The sequence below is a fragment of the Rhinichthys klamathensis genome, unplaced genomic scaffold (assembly GCF_029890125.1).
Source record: "Rhinichthys klamathensis goyatoka isolate OS25496 unplaced genomic scaffold, OSU_Roscu_1.1 h1tg000064l_1, whole genome shotgun sequence".
Lineage (NCBI taxonomy): Eukaryota > Metazoa > Chordata > Actinopteri > Cypriniformes > Leuciscidae > Rhinichthys > Rhinichthys klamathensis.
Window position 1 is genome coordinate 2,154,838 of NW_026606607.1, and position 25,269 is coordinate 2,180,106.

General features: G+C 40.9%; 1 protein-coding gene across 2 annotated transcripts in view; it reads left to right on the plus strand.

Annotated features, from left to right (window-relative positions):
- The window catches only part of gpr158a (G protein-coupled receptor 158a), a 134,159-nt gene that overhangs the window by 48,494 nt on the left and 60,396 nt on the right, over nt 1-25,269 (plus strand). For both annotated transcript variants that reach the window (XM_056249846.1, XM_056249847.1), the window contains exons 3-4: nt 20,776-20,881; nt 24,675-24,904. In XM_056249846.1, the coding sequence (XP_056105821.1) occupies nt 20,776-20,881; nt 24,675-24,904 (336 nt within the window). The remainder of the gene's footprint in view (nt 1-20,775; nt 20,882-24,674; nt 24,905-25,269) is intronic.

Genomic DNA, 25,269 nt, shown 5'->3' on the forward strand with positions numbered 1-25,269 from the left:
TAAATGTGCCCGCTGTCCTGCGCCCACATTCACTCACAGACATGTTAAGCCCCACGGGGCTCGCCCCGCTCTCTCTCCCTCAGCAAACTGCTATAAGGGTTTTGAGCGCGGCCAGGCTGCCCGCCGCGATCGGCGCGCCCCCCGCCTCACACACTGTAAACACAGTGTCTGCGTTACAGCACGCCGGAGCTCCCTTGCCGTCACTATGTCTCGGCCAGAGCCCAGATCTCATTCTACCCCTAGCTATTCACGCGAAAGTGTGGGCACAGCTTCCTGGGGTATCAGAATGGGTGCTGAACACTATAAAAAGAGGCTATTCGCTACAGTTCGCTCGACGTCCCCGCCGTTATACGGCGCGCGTCGAGACGACGGTGAAAAACGAAGTATCTCATCTACTTCGAGCCGAGATAGCGAAACTACTGAGCAAAGGTGCTATAGAACCTTTATCTCAGGCTCAGAGCAAAGGGGGCCTACACAGCAGATATTTTCTGGTACCGAAAAAAGATGGAGGTCTCAGACCCATTTTAGATCTGCGACAGCTGAACAGAGCGCTTGTGAAACGCCAGTTCAGAATGCTTACGACCAGGAAAATCCTCGCGCAAGTGCGCCACGGGGACTGGTTTATGTCAATAGATCTGAAAGACGCCTATTTCCAAATACAAATAGCGTCCCATCACAGGCGATTCTTGAGATTCGCTTTCGAGGGCCAGGCATATCAATACACAGTCCTGCCGTTCGGCCTGTCCCTAGCACCTCGTACATTCACGAAGTGCATGGACGCGGCGCTCGCACCCCTGAGACTTCAGGGCATGCGAGTCCTGAACTATTTGGACGATTGGCTGATTCTAGCTTGATCACGATCGGAGCTCATAGAATACAGGGCCGCATTACTCGAGCACCTCGAGGAGCTGGGCCTCACAGTCAATTGGGCGAAGAGCTCACTGTCTCCCAGTCAGAAAATTTCCTTTCTGGGAACAGTGTTAGACTCGCTATCCATGACCGCACGCCTGTCACCAGAGCGCGGACTAAATATTCAGCGCGTCGCGAAATCCTTCCGCCACGGCTCGATAGTTCCGCTCAAAAGGTTTCAGAAAATGCTGGGGCTGATGGCCTCAGCGGCCTCTGTACTCCAGTTGGCCTTGCTTCGCATGCGCCCACTGCAGATGTGGCTGAAAGCGCGGGTTCCATCCAGGGCATGGACAGCGGGTCTGTTTCGCCTCAGGGTCGACCTACAGTGTGTTTCAGCTCTGGAACCTTGGAAAATAACCGACTGGTATCAGTCAGGTGTGAGTCTGGGGACCGCTTCGAGTGTGAAGGTGGTGTCTACGGACGCCTCCACCTCGGGGTGGGGAGCGCTGCTCGAGGGCAGACCGCTAGCTGGCCTGTGGTCAGAACGGGAAAAGCTCCTTCACATAAACTGCTTGGAGATGATAGCAGTCGACAAAGCGCTACGGCGTTTTTGTCCCCAGGTAACAGGCCACCACGTCTTGGTCCGGTCGGACAACATGTCAGTGGTGGCATACATAAATCGCCAGGGCGGCGTCAGGTCACGAAACCTTCACAGGCTGACGGAACGCATCCTGGTCTGGGCTCAGCACAACCTGCTCTCACTGAGAGCAGCGCACGTGCCTGGTCACCTGAATGTGGGACCAGACAGACTGTCCAGGAACAATGTTCCAGCAGGGGAGTGGTCGCTGCACCCGCAGACGGTCCAGCTGCTGTGGAAAACGTTCGGCAGAGCACAGGTGGACCTATTCGCGTCCCACGAAAACGCTCATTGCCCGAAGTTTTTCTCGAAAAGCAAGGACGCGCTGGCTCATGTTTGGCCCCGCTGCCCCCTAAATGCTTTTCCTCCTGTCTCGCTCCTGCCTCAGGTGTTGGAACGAATCAGGGAAAACGGATGCCCAGTGCTGCTCGTAGCTCCGCTCTGGACAAACCAGATGTGGTTCCCTGCCCTGATGCAGCTGACCAGCACTGTCCCATGGCCTGTACCATTGAGGAGAGACCTCCTCTCTCAGGCGGAGGGCTCGATTTGGCACCCTCGCCCGGAGCTGTGGTCCCTGCACGCATGGGCCATCAACGGGTACCCGCTAGCCTCCCAGAAGGAGTGTTAAACACGATCGCGCAGGCTAGAGCTCCGTCTACCAGGCGGCTCTACTCCTCGAAATGGTCTGTTTTCTCTGCATGGTGTCAAGCCCAGAGCTTTTCACCTGTGGAATGCGGGGTTTCGGAAGTACTTTCCTTCCTTCAAGAGCTACTGGATAAGGGCAGGACCCCATCCACGCTCAAAGTATATATGGCGGCCATAGCAACGTTTGCAAAACCGGTGTCTGGCCAGTTGCTGGGGAAGAACGACTTAGTCGTGCGTTTCCTTAGGGGAGCTCGGAGGCTAAACCCTCCCAGGCCCCCTTCAGTCCCGACGTGGGACCTTTCCACGGTCCTGGAGGCCATGAAAGGCGCCCCGTTCTAACCAATCCAGCTGGTGGACATGAAACACCTGTCGTTCAAAACAGTGTTTCTCATGGCTCTCGCTTCAGTGAAGCGCATAGGGGACTTGCAGGCGTTTTCAGTAAGCGCGTCATGTATGGAGTTTGGGCCTAATGACTCGAAGGTCATTCTCAAACCTAAGCACGGGTATGTTCCGAAATCCCTCAATACACCGTTTAGGGCCCAGGTAATTTCCCTGTCCGCCCTTTCGGTTCTCAATGAGGAGGAGGACGCGAGTCTCCTTTGCCCCGTCAGGGCATTAAGAGCTTATGTGTCGCGCTCGTCTGTTTTCAGACAGACTGAGCAGCTTTTCGTTTTGTTTGGCGGGCGCTCCAAGGGACTTGCCGCCTCAAAACAGAGCCTATCCAGATGGATAGTGGATGCCATTGCGCTCGCTTACACTGCAAAGGGCCTGCAGTGCCCCTTGGGTGTCAGAGCGCACTCCACGAGAGGCGTGGCCTCTTCGTGGGCATGGTCTAGCGGGGTTTCCCTGCAAGATATCTGTACGGCCGCGGGCTGGGCCTCGCCGTCTGCATTTATAAAATACTATAACCTGGAGGTACCCGCCTTACAAGCTAAGCTTTTGGCGGTCTAAAATTCAGTGCTATCTGCCCCGCTGTGCGGCCCAGATGCTGAGTTTACTGCAGCCCCATGAGTGTTGACACACGTATGGCCACCCAGATCAGGCTGAAAGCTTTCACCCTGGCTGCGCGTTTTATTGTCATATGATAGCCCCGCTGGGTGCTATTTTATAAGGAATGAAGCTTCCAGCCTCTCTTCCTCCACTCTATGTGAGTTTATGGTGATTATGCACTATATGAGCCCTGGGCTTCGGCCCCTGGGACTTTGGTGTTGGATCCCTGTACGCACGGCGTGTTGCATTGTGTTCCCCTAGCGTAAGCTATTATGCAGTACGAGAGATACTCTCGTAAGAGAACGTACTCGGTTACTAACGTAACATCGGTTCTCTCTAGAGAGGGAACGAGTACTGCGTATCTTGCCGTGCTTAGAATACGCTCTGGTTCGCTTCGGCGATGAAAACCAGCTTGTACCAGCCTAACGAGCATATTTATAGAGTGAGACCACGCCCTTTCTGGCGGGACGTGAGGATATGGGCGCGAGTTGCCCCCATTGGTCATTACGTCACGCAGAGTCTCTCTCGATAGGCTGCTGCATTTGCCGCAAGAGCAGCCAATAGGCGCGCGAGCTGTATCGCCTGTGTCTGCTTGCTGCTGCAAAGCGTTTTACATTAATAAAAAATTAAGGATAATTTTTGGCTTCAATATCTCGTGGAAAAGAGGTTTTCCCCTAGCGTAAGCTATTACGCAGTACTCGTTCCCTCTCTAGAGAGAACCGAGGTTACGTTAGTAACCGAGTACGTTTCACTGTTATTAGTCTTTTTGTGCTATATAATGTCAGATTTATTCATTTATTTTGATTGTTCTTTTCGCTTTCATCATTGAAATTCCAAATAAAAGGAAAAAATTATAATATTAATTTAAATACCTTATATATTTATAAAATGTTTAATTAACTGGACCATCAGATTCACAAAACACTTTGGTCACGTACACCTTGTCAGTTCACCTTTTAGTGTTTAATCCCGTTCTGTACACACACAGTTCAGTAATTTACGGGAGTGACAACCGCATTCGGTAACACTTTAGACAATTGTTCCGTCATTAATGAATAACTGCACAGGAACAAAACAGTAAAGCAATATTAACATTCTAGTAACTACTATTAACTAATAAGATACTCTGATTAAAGAATTAGTATGTAATAGCACTCAGTTGAATGTGGTAGTCCAGTAATTAATTAATGTGAGTAATGCATAATGTGTAATTAATTCTAGAGTGAAGATCATGGTAGCCCACTATTGACTCAATCATTACCAAATCGGAATTACTAATTATTTGGAACAGTATTCTAAAGTGAACAGCATGATAACTCCCTAATATTGACTGAAGTCATTGTAAGCTTTTGATGTTTTTGTAAGGGTTTGGTTATGACTCAAGTGTTACTGCATAAAATAATTTTAAATGATAATCCGTGGCATCAGCTGGTCACGAAGGTAACTTTAGAACCCACTGACTGTAGCTGCCTGGTTCAAGAAAGATTGGACTCTTTGACTGATGATTCCCACACTTTATTCGAATGTCCGTCATCACAGATAAAGGCACCGTCGGACACCATGTTCGTTGAGAATCAACGTAAAAGCTTGTACAAAAGAAAACAAAATACCGAAAATAAATAAACATCCATCAAAACCAAATAATAAACATTATACAAGACAACCACCAATAAGTAATCATAATACAAATAATATAAATCAAAACAAGGACATAAAGATAACAGGAAGTCTATAATCATACCTTGTTCTCCATTCAAACCAGGAGCTAAATCCTTTTAAATTCCTTGCAAACCGTAAGCTTTCGATACCATAACCATGTACGTCTGGATCTCATTCATACTGAAATGTTTGGACCATATGCGCATTATATCCGCTCACGTGAATGAACTTCAAGATAAAAGACCTCCGTTACCACAACACAAATAACTCAAAATCAAAACAATTAAATACCTTACAAAAATAAATCATTTAAGGACTATATTAATTTCAAAGCAAATGACAAAGTCATTAACACTCCCACCAAATTATGAGTGCAAATCTAACACCAAGTATACAAGCACTAATAATTTCTCTTTATCCACCTATTTTTTTTTTTTTACACTTTTTTGTTTTTATCTTTTTTTTTGTTTTTGTTTTATTTATTTATACAATTTGACTTTAAACCAACATTAAAAATTCTAAACCATAAATTTAGAAAGATTAAAAACAATACTCATCGATCTTTCAATATCTCAATGAGAAATTTTCAAATTAGAGGAAAAACAACAACCTTAATATCCTTCCATTAATAAAATGAGTTTTTGCACTGGTCTTTCAATTATGGACGGTTTGTTAACACGCTTTCCCTTTGCATCAATCTTTGGGTCACCTAGAGAAATCTTGGCTCTTCTTACAAGCCCGTCATCGCTAGAAATAGTTTCCATTATTCTACCAAGCCTCCATTCGTTTCTAGGCATTTCCTCTTCTTTGATGATAACAAGATCATCAACTTTAAGATTTCTCTTAGACAAGTTCCACTTTTGTCGGGAGCTATATTCGCAAGATACTCTTTGCGCCAGCGACTCCAAAATTGTTCCGCTAAATACTGCACATGTCTCCATCTTTTCCGTGCAAATACATCCTCCCTGATGGAATTTTCTGGTGGAGGTAAAGCAGTAGTCGATTTTAACGTAAGCAGATGGTTTGGAGTAATTGGTGTAAGACTTTGAGGATCAGTCAGGCAATCAACAGTAAGCGGCCTATTTTTCACAATGGCCATCGCTTCACACAAAAAAGCTCGTAAAGAAGAGTCATTTAACCTTCCCGGATGAAGCGCAAGAGTAACGTTTAGCACAGATCTTACTGTTCTAATTTGACGTTCCCACAAGCCACCAGCATGACTTGCATGCGGTGCATTCATGATGAAGTCACACTGCTTCTCTGATAGGAAGGTTTTTACTCTTTCCACATCCATTTCTTTAAGTGCATCTCTCAATTCGTTTCTTGCTCCCACGAAGTTGCTTCCTTGATCGGACCTTATCTGTTGCACAGTGCCTCTCATGGCAATAAAACAACGCAAAGCATTGATGAAAGAATCCGCGGTCATATCAGTAAGCATCTCAATGTGTATAGCACGGGAACTGAAACAAGTAAAGAGAAGACCATATCGTTTATGAACACTTCTGCCCTGCTTGATAAGGAATGGGCCAAAGCAATCCATGCCAGTATATGTAAACGGAGGCGATGGAACCACCCTCTCTTTGGGAAGATCAGCCATTCTCTGTTCTTCAACGGGTCGCCTATGCTTTCTACAAATAATACAACTCCTAATATAGGATGTCACAATTTTGTTGATCCCTGGTATCCAAAAGCCATTAGATCTTATCTCATTCACAGTAAATCCTTTCCCTTGGTGTGCAACTTTGTTGTGAAAGTGAGCAACAACCATTTTTGTGATCTGATGATTTCTTGGGATTATTATAGGATGTTTTACAGAGTCTGGAAAGGTTGAACGGCAAAGTCTACCTCCCACCCGGAGTAAACCGTCTTTATCCATGAAAGGGTCAAGAGAGTACAATGCACTGCGTGACGAGATACTTCTTCCACTCTTTATCCCTCTCAGATCATCCTTGTAGGAACTATCTTGCAGACATTTGAGTATATGAAGTTCTGCCTTTTGTCGCTCAGACACAGTACTGAGATGATTAGACTTGTCTTTGTTAGCTCTCCTTAAAAGACGAGCTACAGCTCTAATAGCTTTTGACCAAGAAGAAAACTTTGAAAGAAGATCTATCAAGCTCAGATTTTGTGTGCAATCAACATTCAAAGTACAACATGTTTTCACCTCTGGATCTCCAAGCAGAAGTTCAGGAACATGTTCTTCCGGTACAGACATTTCTTTGTCCCACAAAAACTTAGGGCCAGTGAACCAGTTTGAGGCGAATAACTCCTTTGCTGGCAAACCTCTGGATGCATGATCAGCAGGGTTTTCTTCCATTGGAACATACTTCTACTGCTGGGGGGTTGTACTGAGGTGTATTCTTTGTACTCGATTAGCGACAAAAGTATGAAATCTGCGTGCCTCATTACTTATATATCCCAATACTACTTTGGAATCTGTCCAAAACATCTCATTGAAAACAGCATAGTCCAGTTCTCTTTTAAGCATAATGCTCGCTTTGACAGACACAACGGCAGCTGCTAATTCTAATCTGGGGATTGTTGTAACTTTAAAAGGTGCAACTCTTGATTTCGCCATTACCAGTGCACAGTGAATGTCTCCTTCCTCATTTTTGAGTCTCAAATATGAACATTGACCATATCCATGGACACTAGCATCAGAGAAGTGATGCAATTCAACTTGAACACCCTTTCCAAAACTAGATGGTACATATGTTCGCGGTACATGTATTTCCTGCAGATGATTTAAATCTTGCCTCCATCGCTCCCACCTTAGATCAAGATCATTCGATAGAGGGTCATCCCATCCACTGCCACGTTTACACACATCCTGCAGTATTCCTTTTCCACTCAACAGCACTGGTGCAATAAGTCCCAGAGGATCATAAACAGAAGCAACAGTAGACAAGATGCCACGTCGAGTAACAGGTTGATCTTTCAACTGGACTTTGAATTTAAAACAGTCCGATTCTCTTTCCCATTGTATGCCAAGAGTTCTTTCGAGGGGTAGCTCATCAAATGAAAGATCACAACTTTTCACGTCAGAGATTTTTTCTGAAGTGGGAATGCTGTTCAGCATTATTTTACTGTTTGACACAAATTTGTGGAGCCGTAGGCCACCTATAGCACAGAGCTTGCGTGTCTCATCTGCAACTTTAATAGCTTCTTCATCATTTTCTACACTGATCACTCCATCATCTACATAGAAATTTCTTATCACAAACTGTGAACCTAGTGGATACAACTCGCTATTTTCAGTTGCAAGATGTTTTAAGCCATAATTAGCACACCCTGATGAGGAAGTTGCACCAAAGAGATGAACTTTCATACGAAAGTCACTTGCAGGCTGGCTGACATTGCCGTCCTTCCACCATAGGAAGCGCAGAAAGTCTCTATCAGATTCGTTGACATGAAACTGATGATACATTTTCTCTACATCACACATAAATGCAATGGGGTGCTGACGAAATCGAATTAAGATGCCATTTAGACTGTTTATCAAATCTGGACCTTGAAGTAAATGATCGTTTAAGGAGTAACCTTCATATCTTGCAGAGCAATCGAAGACCACGCGCAATTTGTCTGCCTTCTTCGGATGGACAACACCGTGGTGAGGCAAGTACCACGTTTCTCCTTCCTTGCCGTTGTTGTGTACCTCCTCAGCATCTCCTCTTTGCAAGATGTCACTCATGAATTCATTGTAGCGTTTCTTATACAACTCATCCTTCGCCATCTTTCTTTTGAGATGGTTGAGTCTAACCATAACACGTTGTTTGTTGCTTGGTAAGTTGGGCCTCACTTTAAAAGGAAGTGGCATTTGATAATGGCCATGAACATTCCTCTGTATACCCTTCTTTAACTTCTCAAGGAAGAGGAAATCATCCTGGGAAACCTTTGGCCTCTCTTCTTCGATGTCTTTAAAATCGCTTTCAAGAACACAAATGACATCACCTGGTGTAATTGAGGGAAGCTCCTTGACCGTAATGCGATGACACAATCTACTGGCTCCAGTTAAAACAGAGTGTGGTGAAGAACAACCTACTATACTCCATCCTAAATCTGTCCGAACGGCGTAGGGTTCATCATCTCCTCCTACTATTACTTCTCTGGGAGTCATTGACCTTGAACAATTGTAGCCTATTAAGAGAGCAACGTCACAGTCCTGCAATGGAGGTATCTTGTCCACAATGACTGTAAGATGATTCCAGTTTTTAGCGACTTCACAAGTAGGAATGTGGCTGCGATTAACTGGTATGCAGTCTTTGGTGTAGGTAGGTGGTAAATCAATATAACTGCCAGACCTGTATGCTCTCACTTGGAGTCCTGATACTCTCTCACTCTGCAGGATGGTATCCTTTACAAGCATGGTGGTAAGCTTCAATTTTACTGGAAATGTTGTTGCCTGTAGAGCATCACTCACTCCTTTATCAATAAATGTGGTATCACTCTGAGAATCCAGAAGCGCATACACCAGTTTCTCACAACTTGGATTTTGTTTTACAGACACCCAAACAGGTGCAATCATTGAAGTATACGTATCTCGCTCTTCTCCACTTACACTCAAGGCTACTGCATTTGTTGTACCATCAGGATCACTTGGAGTCTGAACTGCAGAAGATAGAGTCTTAACCATTTTCACAAAATTGTCATCGTGTAAACTAGTTGGATGCTTCCTTTTGCAGGTTTTACAAGTGAGACGACAACGACAATCCTTTGCGCTGTGACCAGAGTTCAAACAACCATAGCAAAGCCTTTTCTCTTGTATAAGTTTCCGTCGCTCCTCCAATGGTTTGTTGAGAAAGCTGAAACAGTTGTCAAGTTGATGGTTATCTTTCTGGCAAAGCATACACGGAATTTTGTTCATTGGTTTGACAGCCTTTCGACACTCGATGTTCGTTTGAGTGGTGAAAACTCTAACTCGGTTTCTCGTGGTCTCTTTCAGCTTTGCTTTTTCGGTGACAGGTTCTGCGACGTGAAGCGCATGAAATGAGGTAACTGGGTTGCAAGCAATCTCTGCTTCAGCAGACACAAAAGCAGCAAATTCTTTAAAAGTGGGATACTCATGATCTTCAGAAAGAGATTTTGTGACTTGACGATTCCATCTGCCAATTGCCCAGTCGGGTAATTTCAGCACAAGTTTCTGATTTTCTTGGTAATCATTTAAAATTTGAAGGCCTTTGACATGTGGCATGGCCCCTTGACATGCATTTAAAAAGTCAGAGAAAGTTTGAAGACCAATGGCGTCCTTTTGGTGAATTCTGGACCAGTTTGTCAGCTTTTCTCTGAACGCTTTTTGTATCACGAATGGTTGGCCATAACGATTGTTCAGTCTGCCCCATGCATCTTGATAGGCTTCGTCATCTGTTCTAAAGAAAATTCCTTCTAAAACCTTTCTAGCAGGGCCACTCACATATTTCTTGAGATAAAACATCTTATCAGCAGGAGAAATAGTTTTTTTGTCAATGAGTGCCTCAAAGGATTGCTTAAATTCAATGAAATGAATGGGGTCACCAGTGAAGACAGGAGGCTCTGGCATCGGCAACTTGCTCATAGTCAGGCCATCTTGAAATGCTTGAACAAGAAGAGGTATATCAGTCGCTGATGCTTGAACTATCTCCTTTTTGGTTTCCTGACACACCCTTTGAAACGTTTCCTGCCTTTTCACATTCGTTTGAGAGAAACTGGATTCTGATCCGTTTGCACTGCCACAATCTTTGGACAAACTAGTCTTTTCTTTCTCAACCTCTTGATTGTAGACTTTTAGTTTAGCTTGAGCTGCTTTCAGATCCCTTTGCGCTTGAATTTTCTCTAATTCCTTTAACTCGACATCAAGAGCCCTTTTATGTTGTTCTTCTAACTGCTTTATCCTTTCTTTTTGCTTTGATTCTGCTAGTAGAACATTATATGCAGCTTGCTTCGCTGCCACTTCTGCTGCAGCGTCCACACGCTTGGCTTCTAAGCTTGATGCAGCAGAACGATGACTAGAGTAATTACTAGGTTTCTGACTAACTCGTGAAACCGTTGAACCGAAGATTGAATGGGCATATTGATGGTCTAAGACGACTTCTCTCCCTTTCACCATCAAAATCTCCATCTACACCTGTTATTCTTTCATAAATGATTTTAATGATGTCAGCTGTAACTGCTTCACAAGCATCCATTTTTCTCCTCATTTCAATAGCAGGTGTTACACGCTCTCTAAAGTCATTGTAAGCACTCAAAACTTTGTTTTTAGCCGCCTCCAAAGTATCAACCAAAATAGCTAGTTGAGTTCCTAGTGCATCTGATTTAAGGTGCTCACGTGCACTACAAGCTTCTATTTTCCATTGATTATATAAAGATACAACCTTTTTTTCCTTCTTTTGTAGCTCTTCTTGCTGATATGCTAACATTTTTTCAGTAGGGATATGCGTGCGCTTTGATTGGCGTGTACTCTCACTTTGAGTTTTTGCATGATGGCTATCAGTTTGCCTATCTGCCTCATTTGCACCTGCATCTGATTTGGACATTTTCTCTTACATTTGCAGTTCACCAAATTACATACCATTCGCGTTTAACATTCAAGTTCATTTTGTTCAGCAAACTCGTTTTAACCACATGTGCTGAAACATCACCTTTAAATATGAAACTGTTTGATATATCTTAGTCCATTAATAGGCGATCTACATGCGGCAATGTCCATCAACCTTTAAATCAGACACGATCAATGAAAAGAAAGAGAGAGAAAAAAATGTCTCTTCAGAATTGATTTCGTTTCGTTGTCTTTGGTACTCACTGCGATCCACCAAACAATTTGGAACGGTTCACTTCCCTTAATCGGTTCATTAAATCGCCCCAACTGTTGTCCGTAGATTTGTAGAGCCGTCCGCTGGAACTTCATTTGAAACTTGATCCATTAAAAGAACACTCATGCAATCCACGACGAGCGCGCCGACATTAAAGTTTCTCTAGTCCATCAACCACGGCATCCCTTGAAGCATCACAGCGGATTGATGATGGCAAGCTTTTACTGTAGCTGCCTGGTTCAAGAAAGATTGGACTCTTTGACTGATGATTCCCACACTTTATTCGAATGTCCGTCATCACAAATAAAGGCACCGTCGGACACCATGTTCGTTGAGAATCAACGTAAAAGCTTGTACAAAAGAAAACAAAATACCGAAAATAAATAAACATCCATCAAAACCAAATAATAAACATTATACAAGACAACCACCAATAAGTAATCATAATACAAATAATATAAATCAAAACAAGGACATAAAGATAACAGGAAGTCTATAATCATACCTTGTTCTCCATTCAAACCAGGAGCTAAATCCTTTTAAATTCCTTGCAAACCGTAAGCTTTCGATACCATAACCATGTACGTCTGGAACTCATTCATACTGAAATGTTTGGACCATATGCGCATTATATCCGCTCACGTGAATGAACTTCAAAATAAAAGACCTCCGTTACCACAACACAAATAACTCAAAATCAAAACAATTAAATACCATACAAAAATATAACTATATTAATTTCAAAGCAAATGACAAAGTCATTAACACTGACTACAAACCGTTTTTAAACTTATTCATCAAAATCGTTGTTTTATTGATTGTTTATCGCCCATTCATCCTGTGATTACTAAAGTGTTCCTACAAACACCAGTTATAATATAAGAAAGCTGGCGTGGACTAACAACTTTGCAACACTGCAAACTGCACACTTCATTAACTAAAACAACCTTTAATCATAAACAGGGTATGCTTTGGTTTATAAGACAGCAGGATAACTGGGTTGCTGTATTTTGTTCGAACGATATAAATCATAATGTGATTTTGTAGAAATTGTAATCAGGTGCTTAAAAAAAGAGTAGCCATTCAAATTACTTTACATAAAGGACCCGATCTTGGAACAATGCACAGTACAAGCGCAGCGTTGAGCTCCTTGTGTCTGTTCAGTAAGGAGCGTTTTGATTGGTGGATTAAAAGCTCACCGCAATTGGCTGAAAAAAACATCCTCCAAAAAAAGATATTTATGAATCTTAACCTGTCAGGAAGGTCTCAAAAATACAGCACACAAATTCAAAGCAGTCCACGCGCGTGTGACGATTTTGTAAATGCAGATTCAACAATCCATAAATACATGTAACATCATAAATGTGTGATGGAAATTAATTCAAGAACTTGATATATACATATTTTTGTACACATTTTAAATTTATTTGGGTAAGATGCATTTGTGTGAGCATTTGAGGAAATGCTTTTACTTCTGTATTTATGAATTGTGTTTTGAATTTACGAATCGGATTTTGTAAATTTGAACTGTCTGTGAATTTATGAATTTTGTTTTGTAAATGTATTATTTTTTAGGCTGATCTGGCTCCAAACAGCACTGGTAAGATCATTTAGACTCACTCACTACTTTTAGTGAAGATGATTGTTGATTGTTGTTTCGTGTGCGGCAGTTTGCACATCTGCTTGCTGAAGAGATGCTCAGCACATTTGTGGCAATGCGTGTTGCAGCGCTGTCATATCTGGCTATAACTTGTCATATAGCCTATAACATGCTATGACATGTTTTTTATTTTCTTTAAGTGGTTTGAGTGATCGGATTTAAATCCATCTCTAAAGCGTTTCAGAAAGCATTTACACTTGGTCTTTGCACAAACTATAGCTAACCGAGAAGTGACCAGGTGTAAACATGTAATTCAGTCAGAACTTAAAGGGTTAGTTCACCCAAAAATGAAAATTTTGTCATTAATGACTCACCCTCATGTCGTTCCAAGCCCGTAAGACCTCCGTTCATCTTCGGAACACAGTTTAAGATATTTTAGATTTAGTCCGAGAGCTTTCTGTCCCTCCATTGAAAATGTATGTACGGTATACTGTCCTTGTCCAGAAAGGAAATAAAGACATCATCAAAGTAGTCCATGTGACATCAGTGGGTTAGTTAGAATGTTTTGAAGCATTGAAAATACATTTTGGTCCAAAAATAAAAACTGCGACTTTATTCAGCATTGTATTGTCTTCCGGTTCTGTTGTCGAGCCGCGTTCAGTGCCGCTGATGACGTAAGACGCTGCTGACGTGTATCTGGTGTGTCCGTGTATTCGGGTTCAAATAAATATGGCTGGGCAAAAAAATGCAAGTCTTCCTCTGTGTGGAAATCCTTAGACATGTTTGCGAAGATTGTTTTGTTTACAGCGTGCGTCTCCCTCAGACTGTAAACGAAGCTCGGGCGCACCAGACACACGTCAGCAGCGTCTTACGTCAGCGGCGTCACTGAACGCGGCTCAACAACAGAACCGGAAGAGGATACAATGTCAATTCATCTCACAGCGGGTTAGTTTGGCTCAGGCTTAGAACTCATTACTGAATAATGTTCTGAAATGCCGTTCATGAATGGAAAATATACTTCCAGAACGCAGGCTGCTGATAAAAGTAGGTGGTCACTGATGCTCTTTTGTGTCATCTGAAACGGCAAAAACAAAATGTTTGTTATGACATCGGCAGTGCCGCAACTAACAGATTAACAACGTATCTCTAGAACAGTGACTCACAGCTTGCAGTGGTGGAATTGATCTAATTTGTCAAGCCATAAATCTCAGTGACCCCAGACGTCCACCTGTTTCTCTCATGCTCTCCCTGTCTCTCTCATTGTCTCTCAGTTTTGTTGTGAATGTCAAAGGCACAGTTGTGGCAGCTGTCAGTCAGTGAGTGTGTGTGTCTGTGTGACAGGATAATTGGCCCATGACACCGCTCACACTCAGTGCTAGAGGTTTTTAATAGCGGGCATCGCACTGTCATGCCAGGAGGTCCATTTGCATACAGCACGTCCCAGCAAACACCTCAACCAAGACACCACCTCCACTGATGTTTCATCCTCTTTTATCTGTCATATGATCCCGCAGCATTATAAACAAACTCAGCAGCATATATCGGCATGTCTTTTTACACAGCAGAGGCTATTTACACTAACTCCGCCCACCATTGTGAGTGAGCCAGACAAAATGATGAAAGAATTCCTGCTGATAACAAGAGCAGTGGTATGGAGAGTAAGGCAAGTGGCGTTAGATTTTGAAGCGACTGATCCAAGTTTGAATCCGCCGTTTTCCGAACTCATTCTTTTGTCTTTTCCCATCATATATCAGCTCTGACAGTGGAAATGAATTGCCTAATGGGCATTTAATAGTGCGAATAATAACGGGTTGGGTTAGAGGTGGGACAAGTAATTACCCAATAAGGCACCATCCATTTATGAAAAGAATAGATATAATCATAAACACTGAATATGTTGTCATTATTGCACACAGGTTCCAACCCTGTTTTGGAACACAAAAGTGAATTTTGAGTTGACTTATGCAATGTTCGTCATCATGGAAGCATCCATTGGTTGTTCAGGAAAAAGATGGATGCTTTCTTCAGTTGTGTGTACGGATATCAGTGGAGACAGAGTTCCTTTATCTAAACCAATCCCTACATCCCTAGTCTTAGTCAATCAAACGTTCTTTCTAACTTTCTCTCTCTGATTAAAAGTGAACAGCGTGGAGGTGTGTAGAGCCACTGAAATCATCCTGTGTACTCCCAGCGGCGTAGATCTGCCAGTGTCTGTGTCGGCGATGTGTCGGTCTGGCTTTAATTAGGATAGAGTGTTCCCAGCTGAAGCTCTCACCTGCTCAATACCCGCCGTCAGCTTGTGCTCTGTCAGAAGACCCTGTCCCTTCCTCTCAGCATGGGCCAGAGTCTGTTTCTCTCATTTCAGGCAGAAGCTGTTATCAGTTGTGTGATTCCTGAAGCTTTTATTGCAGGAATTGACTGAAAGCTCAAGGGGTCAGTGCCCGGAGTACACAATGAATAATATTGGGAGTGTTGCTATCTCTTTACTGCAAGTCAATATACGCTTGATCTCGGCTTGGCTAAGGATGAAAGTGTCAGTTCACGATGTGATGGCTAAATGGAGAATGAATGTAAACTAAAATATATAGAGCTGAGTCATTAAAAGCATATTCAGATTAGTGGTTAATAATTTTGTTTTATTTTGAGTCTCCCAATATGTGACATTTGGTTTGAGTTGATTGAAACCTGTATTTTTAATGCATCATGAAGATAATGCCTTATAAAAACACCTTATAAGCAGTATTGTGTCCTCATAAATATTTGCAACTGCATTTATATTGCATTGTGATACTTACCACTTCAGGTTATTGTGTAATATAGCCTATAGTATAAGACCTGTAACCATGAATATGTTCTTAATGTTCATGCATTATTGTGTATTAAAGTTTTACCTAAGTATCTATTTAAGGCATTATGGATACCTTTAAAATGCATTGTATTTGCTTTATAGAAAATATGTTTATATTAAAATAAGCAAATTACAGTTGTTGTTTTTTTTAAAGAAAGTAATACATTTAGGAAAACTTACACACTCATAATGTACTGGCCATGTTGCCGTCCAAGGCCACTCCTACCAGTCTGCTATGGATACACTTGACCAGAGTCGTACAACCTTGCTTTATGCCCGGTACACATTGTATGATTTTGGGCTTCCCCATTCCCAAGATGACCAATCATGGCGATTTCTGTGGCCGTGGCTCCTAAATGGTGATCCTACGTCATACAGTGAGAGAGGTTCAAAGACGGCCGTTTTCACGGTCTTTTGACCAAAGATAGCCTGTGATAATTTTCTCACAGTGTCAAAAATTTCGCATGATCTTCTCACAGTGTGTTTGCTGCTACGACCGACGTCTACTGACTAGCCAGTAAAAATGCAACATGAAATAGCATATCGCGATATGGCACTTAAACTCAAAACAACTTACCTCAAGCTCCATTTGCAAAATTGGCATGCCAAGTTGGCCTCTTTTCCCCAGCCATGACCCCGTCCATATTCTCCTCTTTCGCTTACTCCTCTTTTTTCAGCACACATAAAAACCACAATTGCCAAGGTGCGATTCATCTAGCTCTTTTTGTTTAACCACTAGCGCATGCTGATGACATTTTATTCTTCTAAACTAACTTGCGTTGTGGCTTACGATTCAGTATGTGTCATCATCATACAGTCTACATAAATGGCATACCCAAGTTTATTAGATACATGTCATACAGTGTGATTTGTAAGGATCTTATAGGATTGCCGAAATCGTACAGTATGTAGCAGGCATTAGTAGGAAATACTAAACTTTTCGTCATAATGGTATTGATTTGTATTGTCCCTGGGTGCAAGAATTCAAAGAGTAAACGTATAGTGAGTTATTTTCAGTTTCCAGTGAAGGACCCAGCATGTTATATGCAGTGGCTAGGCTGAAAAGAATCGTAGCTAAATATGGAGAGAACGCCGCAATGGGAAATCTGAAAAACTTTTCTGAAGGAAAAAAAAATCGGAAGAAATTTTTCTGTCATGGTAACAGTTCTGACATTAACTATACAAAATCGGTCAACAATCTGCAAAGTTACACTTTTACTTGACAATAAAGACATTTATAATGTTAAAAAAGATTTCGGTAACCCTTTAGTTTAGGGTCCAATTCTCACAATGTACTAGTTGTTTATTAGCATGCATATTACTAGGATAGTGGCTGTTTTTAATACTTATAAAGCACATATCAGTGCAGTGCCTTATTCTGCATGACCATATTCTACATCCCTACATCCCCAATACCTAAACTTAACAACTACCTTACTAACTATTAATAAGCAGTAATAAGCAGTAAAAAGTATTAGTTAATAGTTAGTTAATAGTGGGAATTGGACCATAATCTAAAGTGTGACGAAGATTTCTATTTCAAATAATGGTTGTTATTTTTGATAATATTAATAATAAGAAGAAATGTTCCTTTAGCACCAAATCAGGGTTTTCGAATTGTTTCTGAAGAATCACGTGACATTGAAGACTGGATTAATGATGCTGAAAATATATATTTTTTCATCACAGGAATAAATGAATTAACGCAGAGTAAGTATACCTTTATAGTTCTGCCTTTCAAGCATTGATAAGAGATTGCCGGTTCACAGAAAGCCAAAAATAGAAAATGAGATTTTGGGCCAAATAACTCTCACTGTGCTTCAACATAAACAGATAACCTCCTTCTGTTTACTGTGTACTCAGTGTACTTGTGTCATTAAAGCACTCTTTTATGCTTAGAGTGTGCCAACCAACACAAATTTAAGTGTTGCTGCCAATGTAGCCTCTTTAAAACAATGAAAATGACTTAAAATGTATATAGTTAGGCTATGAGCCCATAATGCACTCTGACCTTGCTCCAGTGGCTATCTGTCTTCAAACCTTGATCCCATAGAAGCATGAAAGACAGAAATCGAGCCCTCTTCTCTCTAAAGATGGATTTTTGTAAATGTTCTACAGTTCTATGCTTCATTAAGGCTGATGTCGCTGCTGTTCTGCTCAAATATGAAGGCTTTGGCCCTTCATAGCTTGTCAAGTGTGTGCTGGAGTGGATCGGTATTGAGCAGGGGTCAACATGTCTGCTTTAGGCCCTGGACTGCAGTCATGAAACACTCATCCTGCTACAGACTGTGCAATTTCGGCAATCCTATAAGATCATTACAAATCACACTGTACGACATGCATGTAGACTGTACGATGATGACACCTATTAAATCGTAGGCTACAACTCAAGTTAGTATAGAAGAATAAAACATCATCTTCAGCATGCACTAGAGGTAAACAAATAGAGCGAGATGAATCGCACTTTGGCAATTGTGGTTTTTATGTGCACTGGAAAAAGAGGAGTAAGCGAAAGAGAAGAAAATGGACGCAGTCATGGCTAGGGAAAAGAGGCCAACTTAGCATGCCAATTGTGCAGATGGAATTTAAGGTAAGTAGTTTTAAGTTTTAGCGTCATGTCGCTTTGATCAATACACCAATTCATGTTGCATTTTTATTGGCTAGTCAGTAGACGTAGGTCGTAGCAGCAAACACACTGTGAGAAGATCATGCTAAATTTCTGACGGTCAGAAAATTATCGCAGGCTATGTTTAGTCTCATGACCGTGACAACGGCCGTCTTTGAACCTCTCTCACTGAATGACGTAGAACCACCGTTTAGAAGCCACGACCACAGAAATCGCCACAATTAGTCTTCTTTCATCTGGGACAGCCCAAAATCGTACAATGTGTACCAGCATCAGGCCTGAAATAGATACTAAATTAATTTTCTTTTTGAATTCAGCAAATGAGCCTGTCTATAATTCAGATACTATGTCTTGACACATCATGCAAGGTGATCTGTGCCAAAACTGTCCCCGTTTGAATATTATATATCAGAGGACGCAGGATATTATATATCAAACTCGCATTGCTCACATATTGAACCTGCTGAAAGCAGAAACAAAGCTTGCAGCTCTAGAGTCGGCAGCCCAGCCTCCCTAGTGGCTCTTTGCTATTAGTAGAAAGTTAGTCTTTTGTCTTTATTGAGAAAGAAGAAACTGTGAAGATCCTATTATTAAGCAATAAAGTACAAGCTAGGCTTTTTTTTTGTTCTCATTTCAAAATCCTATCTGCTTTGCTGTGCACTGCCTTCAGAAGTAGCTACCATACACCATCATAACTGGAAGAAAATCTTACCAATTTAGAATGCTCTACATACAGTAGCCAGCAACTCTGTGCAGCACACAAACTGAACAAGAGGCAATTGATTCCAATAGTATTGTGACAAGGACTCAGGTTGAGTGGGTTCCATATGCGGTTTATTGATAAACAGCAAGTTCACAGTACATGCAGGTGTGGGTCTTATCACCAGTATAAACAACAGTGTCAGATGCAGCACGATAATCGAGGTCATAACCGGGCAAAGGATCAGGGCAGGCAGCAAACAAACCAAGTAACAGTGCAGGCAAACGATAGGGTCACAGGCAGGCAACAAGAAATCTTCACTAGCGTTTACAAGTTCTGGATGTTAGCATGATGCTAAGCTAATGGCGCAATATACAATAGTACATTATTGTGTATTATTGCTTCTTGTCTGTATTGAATGAAATTTATTTTTATTTATTTTTTGGACTGGAGAGCACATGTGGTTTAAAATGCTGCCCATCTAGACAGATAATTAGGTTTTGAAACAGAGCCATATTCAAAGCCCAGTAACAGTTTATTTGTCCACTTTAGACATTCTACTAACTATAAGTAACTTTGCAACTACTGTACATGTCAACTACCCATCTTTAGAGTATTAGTATAATGTCTGCTTAATATCTGCAAACACTTTATTTTGATGGTCTCCGAACATCTGACATTCTACTGACTATAAAGTAACTTTGCAAGTATAACTTATTCTACTAATCCTAACCCTGTCCTAACAGTCAACTAACGATGAGAGTTAGTTTACAGTTGCAAATTAATGAGAGTTAGTTGAAATGATGTTGCAAATTTACTTAGTAGAATGTTTAAAGTGAACTATCGAAAGTGTCACTCAAAGTCCTGGTCATAATCTGCAGGTCACAGGAAGTTTTTTTTTTTTTCTTCTGCAAAATGATGAACAAATAATGCACATCAGGTGTTTTTTTTTAAGTTTTTATTTAATTTATGAAGCCACTGTAAACTGACACATTATATATTCTATAATAATTGCATGATGTTAGCAACAAAATGTTAGCATTTCTTACATTTCAACAAATTATCCATCAACTACAGACAGATCCATTGCGTTGACCATGTTTTCAAGGTTTAAAATCATGCCACCTTTTATACATTGCTTCAAAAATATATTTTTATTCTTCAGAATTTTTTTTATTATACTTGTCCTTTGAAAAACCACCAAACAAAAGACTTATAATGCAACATCACAAGCTTTTTTCATCACCAAAGAACCATTTAGACAACTCAGGAAATCTATTCAGAGATGGTTCTTTATTAAAAAAAAATCTAATATATATTCTTGCACAAACATCCATGCATAAGTATATGGAATTTTACCATGCTCTTTTTTCCAGTTATATTACCCTGTGTACAGTACCGTTTTGATATTTCCATCTTCTCTTTATTTTCCACAGTGTTTGCCCATCCCAGGTCATGGATTTGTGCTGGACAAGTATAAATGTCACTGCAAAAACGGCTTTTATCATCCAAGCAGAGTTGCAGTCAATGGCTTTAAAAAAAGTAAGTACTATGATAAAATGTTATGGGTCAATAAATGGGTTGAATAAAAACATGCGATTTCAGAAAATCTTCATTACATTTCACATTGTAGATGTTTTGTATAATATAATATGCTCATGGACAGAATTAGAAATGTGTTATTGTTCATATATGCTTAGTTTACACATAGACCTATTTTGTCAAATATACAGTGGGGTGTAGAATTCTACTTATAAAAATGCTTCTATTTTGCATTTTTGTAATTTAATACATGTTTTTAATGTTTTGAAAAAGTATGAATATCAGAGTGTTTAGTATTTCATGTTTAATGACTTCTTCATTCAATCCCATATCTTTCCTTTGTTTAAAATGATTCAAAACGTTCCGTTTTCTTTCAGGTTTAAATTAGATTTCAAATCCCACGTTTTCAGTGTGGACCCACTGTGCAGTTAAATGCAATGTCTTACATAAATATTGTATTCACCCTCTCAGGCATGCACACAAAGGATTTTTTGAGCACTTAGCATACCTGATTTCCCTCTCATCTTATTGGAGCACCATGACCACACCCCTTATGTTTAATTAATTAGCTCTCTGATCAAAAACCTCTGTCACTCTAGAGTTCTCCCAAAGTGAGCACTCCAAAAATTGGCATACACAAACTCACAAACACACTCATGTGTAAAAGAGACTGGCAGAAAGCGAAACATGTGATCAGCGCTATGCTGGCAGTATCAGGCCCTCAGCAGGGGCCCCGGCACATGGCACTCTTTTACACCTCACTGAACACAACAATGTATAATTGGCCAATCAAATTGGCCTAAAACACTGAATAGTTGTGCCATGAATTTGAGGTTTTGGTAAAAGTCATAAAGTTGCATCTGCTTGAAGAACAGATTGTATATTCCTTCCCAACTGTGCAGAGAGAGAGGCAGACAGACATCACCACAGGTCCTGCATCTGTGATGGCTCTGGCTCTCCTTCAATGATCACATAAGTGTGTTCCTGGGAGAAGTCGGCTGTGTTCTGTGTATTTCTCTTTTATCTGCTGCATAGTTTTCTGATTAAGTAGGCCTAATGGTAATGTCTCATGTCTGGCCTTCATAATCCTGGTTTATGTTAAGAATACACTGGTGCGTGTTGTATACAGTCTCATGTCATCCGTTAGATTTTTATTCTATATATTATAGTACGGTTACCCTAAACCAGTGGTTCTCAAAATTAAAGTTAAAGGTTAAATTAAAAGGTTAAATAAACAGGTAAAACAATTAAAGGGGATTAAAGGTTTAAAGGGACCATGACCAAAAAAGTTTGAGAACCACTGGCCAAAAGGAATAGCGAATACCGAATGAAATGTCAATCCAGGAAGAGCTATAGGACTGTGAAGCGTTTGGGTTGTTGATGCACTCAATCTACTCCATCTCCAGCTGAATCTGGAAAAAAGAAAAAGCTTTTTTATGAAACCTACCCACATTCAGGTGTTGATAAAAAAAAGAAATGCAAGAAGCTAGAATAAAAGTTTTATTTTATTTTTCTAATGCAGAGGGTCTGTTCTTTCTGTTGATATACTGCATGTTGAGATATTCATACAACAAAATATTTGGGACCATGAAACTTTAGCGGTGTCACATTTTGAGTTTGTTTTTTAATCTGTTTCTGTGTTCTGTTCAGGTTTGACTTTCTTTGCTAATCTTCTAAGAGCTGTTTACACGACACCGTTTTCAACTAAAAACGGAAGACTTTTTTTGGCCGTTCATTTACACGACAACAGCGTTTTGGGCGCCTGAAAACGCAAACTTTTGAAAACGGGTTTCAAAGTGCAAGTTTTTGAAAATGGTCTCTGTGCAAAAAACAAAAACATGAATCAGTGAAAACGATGCTGTCATGCACATGCGTATAACGTGTTCAGAATACAGTGATTTAGTGTGCAAAATTGTCCTGACTTTTTAGCACAATCTATTTTTGACCTCTGTTTTAAAATAAACTCAGGGGGTAAAAATAATAATAAAGAATGATGTTTGACGTCCCATTTAAAGTTGTCTCTTCACATTAAACTAATTGCAGGGGTGTCCAGTCCTTCTCCTGGAGGGCCACTGTCTTGAAGAGTTTAACTACAACCCTAATTAAACACACCAGCTCCCAAGTGTTCAGGATTTCTAGAAATTTCCATACTGGTATGTTGTCGATCAACAGGACCTTGACCCTCCAGGGTCAGGATTTGTAACAGAAAACATTACTCACTTCACCTTCAAAATCCCATTGTTGGTGTCACTTAATGTATTATTATTGTTGTTTATTATCTTGCAGCCATAAATCAGCTAAAGTGGCATTTGTTATTATTTTTATATTTTTATTTTATTGTTTCTTGTGATACCATGGCTTATGGTTAGATTTTAAGAAAAATTCAAACTATTAAAGAGCATGTTATGAACCAGTGTCATCATGAAAAGATGAGATATGTGTAACTGAGGCAGAAGCAACTGGCGCATCAAAGTGAAGGCCCAGATGGTGTGTACACACCCATCCACCCATGGCTAGCGCATGAAACAGTGTGAATTGCCTACTGATGAGACCACCAATGACTGGAGGATAGGTTGGGCTGGATCGCTTTAAATGTCATGTCTGTGCTGCTACTTTTCACGATTGTTCATGCTTTTTTATTGGTGTGATCAAATGCAAATGCATGCAAGTGGTAAGATACAGAGATTGAAAATAACTGCAGAGTTGTTTGAACACTCTAAAAAATTAAATCTAATTTGGGTTGTTTTCAACCCAAGCGATGGGTAAATATAGGACAGAGCACATGTTGGGTTAATTTTACCTTGCAAATTGGGTTGTTTATTCAACCCAGCATAATAGGTTGATTTAACCCAGCATACTTGGTTGATTAATTTTTACTATAGTACTTTGTTTCTTTTTCTTTTACTTCATACATGAATTAATATTTACAGATTAACTTAAATCCTCTAAACTTAAAAAAAAAACTCAACACACTGGTTTGCATGATCATTCCTTTATTTATTTTTTTCATTTTTTACAGTATAGCATATTTTATATCATTTTGAATACATATTGCATACATTTAAGCTCGTTTAATAAATATTGGAAGTGAAAATGAAACATTTAGAAGCAATTCAAGTGTAATCGACCAGTCTCTGTCCCGTTTCCACCGTAACGGCGCTGGATCTCGTGCCAGAACTTGTATCATGTTCAGCCGGGGAACTTCTAAATTCAGACCGCCACCCTGTGTTTCACTCCTAGCCGAAATATGCAGTGACTGACTCCATAACCTGTCCATAAACAATCAGTGTACAGTTCTGAGAACATATTTTAAATTTCGAAGCATTTCTGTATATTTTTCTGAAAGGCATCAGGCGTTTCCATCACGCGAAAAGACCAACACGACACTCATTTAAGGTGTCTCACATCGCGCCCCTGTATGTTGCTTTGCATAATACACAGAACAATAACGAATTTATACAAAACATTTACACAAACCTGTATTTTACCGAAGACACGCACCAATTTGACGGAGCTGCTCTGGTCTCTACTGAAGAGGCCGCAAAAAGCCTGCGATCAATAACTCAACCCCTGGGTTGTTATATCTGACCAGGATCTGGGTAACACAAAAACTACCCGAACACTGGGTTGTTACGTCTGACCCTGGCTCTGGGTTACACAAAAACATCCCAAACACTGAAAAAATAACCCAAAAAATTGACCCAAAAGGCTCAACCCAGGATTTGGTCTTGAGAACCCAATATTTTTTAGAGTGAACGAACATCATGTAACATCATTCAATTATTTATTTTAGGGAAAGCTGGTGTGAAGGGCACGGAGAGTTTACCACATCACAGGGATGTTCCAGAAAGTACCAGCCACTGTCTGCCCTGCCAGGAAGGCTGTGATTTCTGCAAGGACAACACGCCCTGCGTGGCCCGGGGTGATGGCGCCCTGCGTATGGCGGTGCTTTCCTTCCAGGGCTTGTGCATGCTGGTGGATTTCATCAGTATGGTGCTGCTCTACCATTTCCGCAGGAACAAGGTAAGCATGTGCTGCCGGAGGGAGCTAATTAAGATGGCAACTGTTTCCATGAAGCACATCCTGTTCTTATTGACACCCGGGGTGTTTTCATGCTGAGTTACATTACAATTAGTCACTCGTACTCTGAGCGTACAGTATCTTGCCTGTTAGGTCATATTTTATTCCTTGTTAAATTAGAAAGTAGACAGTTTTGAGAGACATTATTACAAAAAAAGTCACAAAACGCGAATATAATCTACATTGTGCACCGCTTTCATCATCATGTTACAACTACATCTTTGCTTCCATCTGAGTTTTCAGAATGTAAACTATTCTCTATCAGTAATTAAATTCAGTGTGACAACAAAAGCGCAGTCACTGCAGGT